Genomic DNA, 7768 nt, shown 5'->3' on the forward strand with positions numbered 1-7768 from the left:
TATTCTCGACTATGCAGAACTTACAAATACACTGGTGTCAAAGACATGATGGCCGACGAGGTCGCGTGCAAGATGAAACCCCTTTTTGGTCTACCTGTACCAACGCCAAAATACTCAGGAGAAGCGGCCAATCTTGAAGGGCATACGAGAATTTCGAAAGAAGAGCAGAAGAATGCAGGGTGTGAGGATATGAAAAGAGATGTCGTGCTATGCATTCATTCGGGGAAGCCTTTGAGATCGTGTGAGCATCGCATAGAATTAGTCCACCATGACTAAGGCCTTCGAAATCGCATCTACGATTCTAAGGATCTTACAAATGCCCTCGGGAGTCGGCCTTTGTCGCGGGCCGTTGGGAATCGCGCGAAAGAATGCCGTGTGGCGATCATCAGTGCAACATTTAATCATACAAGAAACGGCTTGAGCTCTACCTTTTCCAAATGCGCCATGCCAATCAATCCCGTGACAGTTCCCTGAATACCCAAATCGACTGTGCTCCTCCGATGAACAGGCTATTGTCATCGCCAATGATAACACCAAAAGAATTTGATCGCGTTCTCTCACGTTACATGACGGTACACTCACCGTCTGATTGCTTGCGCATGTTGGAGCGCGATACTCTCGCTTTCTGTTTCGGACCACCACCCTTCCTGAGATCTTCTAGACGATCCCTAGCCTTAGGGAAGTTTTGTGCTGAAATATTTAGTCAGTTGTCCACAGGAGGGAAACTTGACAGACATCGAAAGAAACTCACAGGCAGATTTCCAATACCATCGTTTAGCGTCCTCTAAATTCGCGGGGGCTCCAATACCGACCTCAGTGAAGTATCCCATTGCGTACTCTGCCTTTGCCAAGCCAGCTTGAGCAGCCTTTCGTGCCCACAAGTAAGCCTCAGTGTCGCTTTGCTGCAAGATGCCGTCCGATCCTGTGAGATACCAGCCACTCAGAGCAAGTTCACTTTGGTGTTCCTCCTGGACTGCGGCTTTGCTGTACCATGCGATGCTCTGGCGAGGATCTACGGGACAGCTCAAAGCACCATATTCGTAGGCGCAGCCAAGACGGAACTGGGAGAATTTGTAGCCGAGATTGGCTGCTTGAGTGAACAATTGGCGAGAATATGCTTCGTCTTGTCTGATGCTGTCAGTGCCTGTCGACTTTTCGTGCAGTAATGCCTATCCTCAGTCAGCCCCTTACTCATGTCAAGACTCTACCAGTCAACTCACTAGCTCGTGGAGAGCGTGCGGATTCTCTTTGTCTGCTCGGTCAGCAGCTTGTTTCAGAAAAGAAATGCCTTCCGAGGGGTTTCTTGGTTGACCCAAGAGTCCTTTTAATAATATCACTCCCAACTTGTACATTGCGGCCACGTCACCCAGAGCTGCTGCTCGCCGGTACCATTGCATGGCTTTGACAGCATCACGTTTTGTGCCTCCACCCTCTTCTTGTCCGAGCTCGCAGCAAACAGCAACCCTGTAGGCTGCTTGTGCGTGATTCGCCTTAGCAGCCTTCTGATACAGCACGAAAGCTTCCCTGATATCGGGTTGCAGGCCGAGGGCGCCCCGGCTGTAGCAATCACCGTAGTAGAAGTCTGCATCCGCATAGCTAACGGCAGAGAGCTTCTTAACAATTCTCAGAGCGTCCGATTGATATCGGTCTCGGTTTCGTTTCTTTGTATTGAGATCCGCGCGGTCGTCCACGAGCACCTCAGCAGCTTCCACAAGCTTCTGAGCCAGAACCAATTGCATGGCAGAGTCATTTGGGTTTCTATGCGTCTTTTGCCTCAAATCCTCAAGCTCGTGCAGCGTTACCTTGCCGGATCCTTTCTTCTCATTTAGCCCGGCAGATTGCTGAATTGGATCAGCAGGAGCTGAATCGTATTGTCTCACTGGAACAGGTCTAGCTAAATGGCCGGACAACTGTCCGCCATCTAGGCCAGATTTCACAGGTCCAGGATGATGAGGCAATGCGTCAGGGTTGCTGGGTAAGGGTTTGTCGAGCGAAGGATGTCGCTGTCTTGCCGTCACTGGCACTGATTCACTACTCGTTCGGTGACCACTGACACCTGGATTCCTTTCATCTTTTATTGGTGAGCGCCGTCGGTCTGGCTGTCGCAGATTTTGTTTGTATCGTCGAGCATCTGAGCCCCTTATCTGGTCACGTGCTGCAAAGTCTGCAGACATGTCTCCTCGATTTGGCACAGATGGAGGATTATGTCGATCAGGCTGCGACGCACCATAATTTGGACGCTGCGGCTCTAAAGCCTTTAGCGGTGGACGTCGATCATAGCCAAATGCTGGGCCTGTTGCGGGGCCTGGTGCTGGTGCAAATGTCCCTGGCGATCCACGGCCCGAATGACCTGGGGGAGGACGAAAATCTCCTGCAAGCTCATTTCGTGATGAGGCGCTTGTTGCAGGTCTTCTGTCGGGCTGCCCTTCCAACGGAGAGTTCAAATCACGATTTCGCCTTCCTAATGGCGGTCCTTCCATAAAATCGGGTTGAGATCTGCTACGAGAAGGATACTGTTCTTGCTGGAAGCCACCTTGTTTATAAGGACGGTGCGAAATCTCATGAGCTGACATAAAAGGTGGCTGTTCTAGTCTTCTCGATGAGTGAAAGTGCTCGTCAGGATTGACTGTTGGCTGCTGAACTCCTCTTTCTGACACGGCTTCAAAGTTAGGTAGATCTTCGTCAATGGGAGAGGGTCTCGGTCGATGTTGATTCTGCTGATAAGGTACGTGTGCCTTTGGTAGTTCATCTTGATAGGTGTCTTGGATTACGCCCTGACTGGCCTGAGGAATGCGATCCTGGTTTGGACTGTGGGTCTCCACGCGCCTGACCCTGTTCATATTTCCATTGTACAGACCATCAGATTGGGATCTGGAAGGTGCGCGTGGCCTTGCAACATTGGGAACGGTTCTATCCGGTAGATTGTGGTGATCCTGGGGACCGTAATAGCCAGAAACAGCGCCAGGTTCTTGCCATGTTGTAGAGTCATCGGCAAGTATCAAACCAGACTCTGGGACGGCCTCTGACAAAGCTGACGGCATGGCTCTACTCCGCTCGTAGCTATTGGGTGGTGACATGTTTGCGCCTGGCGATGGTCTCAATCCATCTTGATTTCTATTCATCGCGCTCTGATCTTCTGAACCGGCGTTTCTTGCAAGCGAGCGCCCGTTGCTGAGCTCGCCTTGATTAGTCGATGATTTACTAGGAAAATTAGGGAAAGGATTATCCCAAGAAAGGGTCTCTGGCGATTTCTTGTCTTCTGGCATTCGGCTCGCATCTCGTCGTGCTATTTGGGCATCAGTAATATTTCACACCATACGAGTATTTTGCAACAAAGTAACCTACGAAAGCTGGCGCCGCGGTCGTTAGATCTTGTCTGTAGACCTCTTTGTCGTGTAGCTGACGATTTTACATGACTGTCAACATCATGATGACGCCCGTCATACAGATCATCATGTCCTTCGTTGTGAGAATGGTTCGAGCCCCCATTCAAGTACCTAGGGAGGGTGTCTGCTTCCACATTCAAGTGCATGTTCTGAGCCTGTGCCTGGCTTTGCGTGTCGTGAGTGACATGCCCGGGTCTTACGCGATTCTGATATTCCTCGTAGCCACCATCAGGTTGTCGAACTTGCGGTACTTTTGGGAAACCTTGGACTTTTCCACCTCTGCTCTCCGGCGCAGAACTTTGAGAATATTGAAAGGATTGATTGTAAAAGCCATCCTGTTGAGAAACAACGTTTATAGAGGCTGTAGGTCTTATTTCCGGTTGTCTCCACCCATTCGTAGTCTGCGTCCTTTCCTCATGTGACCAAATTGGTTTCTGGCGAGACTGGGCAGGATATTCCACCTCGTCTTGGCTTCTCCAGCGGCCGTCATCATGCGCTTCGTAATTCCCACCAGAGGAATTTGCATCATCGTACCATGGATTCTGATCGTACCCGGCATACTCATTCTGAGGTCCGTATGTATCACTATACTGCGCACTATACTGTGGTGGTTTGCCTGTGCCTTCGCGCGGATGACCTCGGCCATAACCTCTCTGATCATACCTGTGTCCTGAGCCTCTCGAGGCGCTATACGGATGAAACCCTTCGTTGTATCCAGGAGCCCAGTTGCCCCTGTGATGATTGTTTGAGTATGCCATCTCTCCCACTTATGGCACACGCACAACGACCCTCAGATGCAACATTCACTTGGACGTTAACGCAGGATCTTGGTAGGAGCTTATGACTGATAAGTGACAAGGTCCAGGATAGATGTCATTTGGAGGAGCAATGCCTTTGGTATGGATTTAGCGGCCACTTATGAGCCAAGAAGGGTCCTACATCTGAGGGCCAACGTTGTGATGGTTGCGGGTTCACTTTGCGCCCTGGGGACTGTAACGAGGGTCACTTCCAAACAGAGGCAACGTTTGGGGGCTGAAGCCAGCTTCTGACCCTGGGGAAGCGGTCGCGAACCATGTAGGAAGTTGCGCAATGCAATGTCACTAAAGCCTGGCCGTTCCTGGACGGCTGAGGCACCCGCAGGTCTTGGCAGCATTCGGAAGGGGCGCGCGAGCGGCGGGATGGGCACATGCGCTCACTACATACTATTCGAAGAAGTCAAGAATGAGACAAACTCAAGGACGCTTTTCCAATATTCACTGGATACCGTATCTACTGTTTACCTCCTTGATGTCCATTCCTAGTCACCTCTACAAGAACTATACCTAGAGGCAGGATATCATGTCCCGAGCCGGATTATGGATTAAGATGCTGCTTGCGTCTGTGTTTCTTACGCACAACGCCAACGTCGTCTATCAGCGCTAATACTACGTAGGGGCGGTGTTATGTGCATTGGTGGACCAGCATTAATATATTATGTGACACCTACCGAGGAAGAACTTTTCAAGGCATGCAATTCCCTATCAAAGGCCAATCCCAAAGCGAAAACTAATGGGGACGTCAGAAATACAATCCGGAGCTTCAAAAGCGATCGCTAGAAAATAGACAAGGCAAACAGCAAGATTTCGACAATTTTGTGGGCAAGTTGAAGGAGTATTCGAGATCTAGCAAGCCCATATGGGAAGTCGCCGCTGACGATGAGGCAAAAACCAAGGCGAATGCTGCGGAGGAGCAGAGACGGGTTGCGGCAGGAATACAAAAAAGAAGAGAGGAGATCAAGAGACATAGTATGAGAGATCGGTGAACGCCTTCACCCAAGGCGAGGGAGACCGGTGATTGATGTGCAACTACATTCAGAAATGACTTACAATCTCTCAAGACCTAATAGACGGAACAAGATAAAATTGAGTCGGCGCGGCCTTCAAGCTATTTACAGCTCTAAACAAGAATTACCCACATATGACGCTCAACAAGTCTTCAGCCCTCTGCCGGAATTCAGAGCTTGGCACCCGGTCCAACCGACGTTATCTCGTTGTACAGCAGACTTGTCAGGAAGTCTGCATAATCTCTGCAGAGGTCATCAGCATCGTCTGAGTAGTAAGCAGCGGCTTAGTACTCACTCGCCAGTCACTTGGCCAGCGAAATATTGCGCTGCAAGTAGGAACTTGTTGCCTCTAGGCGCCTTCGATGCCAGCTCATCCGCTTGCTCCTTAAGCAGTCTTTGTGCGAAGAATTTATCAACTTTTGTTCCCTCGGCAGTAGAAATGCCATGCTTGCACCATTGCCAGAGCTGGCTCCGGCTAACCTCAGCCGTTGCTGCATCCTCCTGGTCGGATATGAGTCACAATCATCAAGAGGATAGAATGCAGACGTTACCATGAGATAATTAATAGGCACACATCCCACACCTCTCAGCCAACCCTCCATATAGCCTAGACCGATGTTGAGGTTTTTGCGGATACCGTCTTCCGTTACTTTACCCGGAACATTCATGTTTAGCAAATCATTGCCGATAATATGGACGTCCTCTCGCCGTTTGAAAAGCTGATTCGGAGTTGGCATATGCTTATTGAAGACCTCAGTCGCGATAGCTGCTAAAGCAGGATGAGCTACCCAGGTACCGTCATGACCTGCACGGACCTCGCGAAGCTTGTCAGCATATACATTGGCCATTGCCTTGTCATTAGCCGCCTTGTCATCCTTGATCGGTATCTGAGCTGCCATACCACCCTATCGCTAGTCTTAGCAGTTTGATTCCGAGGAATGGTAATTGATCTTCACGCACCATCGCATGCACACCACGCTTGTGGCAGGTTCTGATGAGCAACTGAACATAAGCATCCATAAACGGTACTGTCATCGTCACAGACGATCGATCTGGTAAAACAAAATTCGAGTTCTGGCGAAATTTCTTGATCACGCTGAAGATATAATCCCAACGACCACAGTTCAAGCCAGCACTGTGATCTCGAAGCTCGTAAATGATCTTACTACGTCAGCTTGGTCTTGCTTCTTCATAAAGCACACCCTACCTCTTCCATCTCGAATGCCGCAAGGATTGTCTCGATCAGGACAGTTCCACGAATGGTACCCCGAGGCATTCCGATCGAATCTTGGGCAAGATTGAATACGTCGTTCCACAAGCGTGCTTCTAGATACGACTCCATCTTCGGAAGATAGAAATATGGACCGGTCCCTGTCTTGACTAGCTCATGGGCATTGTGGAAGAAATAAAGACCGAAATCGAAAAGACTGCCGGAAATTGCGTCGCCATCGACGGTAAGATGCTTCTCTTCCAGATGCCAGCCTCTAGCGCGAGCAATGAGAGTAGGAAGCGTCCGGTCGGTTCTCAATTTATATGCCTTCTCGCCTTGCTGGAAGTCGACTTGCTTGCGGATCGCATCGTACAAATTCACTTGACCGTTGATCATGTTATCCCACGTTGGGGCGCTAGAGTCTTGGGTCGTTGTCAGTCTGTCTTTGCTCTATGAAAAAGCTCGGGCACGGCCTACCTTCGAAGTCTGCCATGTACGTCCACACGTTTGAGTTTAGTGCATTGACAACCATCTTTCGGTCTGTGGGCCCTGTGATTTCAACTCTCCTGTCTATGAGACCCGGGGCAGGCGAAGCTCCTTTCCATGCATCGTTTTCACGAATATGCTTCGTCTCGGGCAGGAAATCAGGGACAATTCCCTTGTCTAATTCTGTTTGTCGAAGATCTCTTCGCCGCAACAAATCCTTGCGCGTGCCATTGAAAGATCTATGGAGAAGGGCAAGAAATGCAGTGGCTTCCTTGGTTAGGATCTTCCTCGTCTGGTTGTTCAAAGGACCTAGGATGGTCACCCCTTGGTTGACTGCATCGACGCTCGACATGGTCGCAGAATACTGGATCATTCAGAAAACGCCGCGGTCCTGACCCTAAACGCCGTCTTTGTATTCTAGCAGCCGAATTCAAAAGCAGGGAGCAATAAGCTATAGGAGCCCGGTATATGTTAAATGTATGCGGATAGAGGCTTTGCGATTGCCGAGTTCTTTTTGATTGCCAGCGGACTGCGGTGTCCACACTTCAAATTACTACAGTATACTTTCATGCATTTTATGGTACTCTCCATGAATAAGGATCAATCGCCATTTCTCGGACAAACGGACGCTGCATCCACCGTGTTCATTGCGTCAAGCTCGAGGCCTGCGGGGCGGCCTTCCGCAAATAGCCGAGGCCCCTAGGCGATAAGATAAATGGCTGGATACTAGGGAGGTGAGGTTTAGTGGCAACTTCACCGACCCTTTAGCGTGTGCAGGATATAATTAAAACCTTAGCATAAAAAATCTTCTACACGCACTTGAAAAACAATATATAAATAGCTTCAAACTAATAATCTAAATAT

General features: G+C 49.7%; 2 protein-coding genes across 2 annotated transcripts; both read right to left on the minus strand.

The window, feature by feature from the left end:
- Positions 1-562: 562 nt before the first annotated feature.
- On the minus strand, positions 563-4144 carry KY384_006408 (uncharacterized protein; the record flags this gene model as incomplete). Its single annotated transcript, XM_044814904.1, has 4 exons — positions 563-690; positions 752-1169; positions 1221-3286; positions 3346-4144. The coding sequence occupies 4 exons, from the start codon at positions 4142-4144 to the stop codon at positions 563-565; spliced, it is 3411 nt and encodes a 1136-aa protein (XP_044668004.1).
- Positions 4145-5378: 1234 nt separating this feature from the next.
- KY384_006409 (uncharacterized protein) lies at positions 5379-7256 on the minus strand (the record flags this gene model as incomplete). The annotated part of the gene is made up of 6 exons (XM_044814905.1): positions 5379-5451; positions 5504-5709; positions 5760-6113; positions 6169-6369; positions 6416-6840; positions 6896-7256. The coding sequence occupies 6 exons, from the start codon at positions 7254-7256 to the stop codon at positions 5379-5381; spliced, it is 1620 nt and encodes a 539-aa protein (XP_044668005.1).
- Positions 7257-7768: the final 512 nt, after the last annotated feature.

The sequence above is a fragment of the Bacidia gigantensis genome, assembly GCF_019456465.1.
Source record: "Bacidia gigantensis strain McMullin 20006 chromosome Unknown contig_249, whole genome shotgun sequence".
In the NCBI taxonomy this organism is placed as follows: Eukaryota; Fungi; Ascomycota; class Lecanoromycetes; order Lecanorales; family Ramalinaceae; genus Bacidia; species Bacidia gigantensis.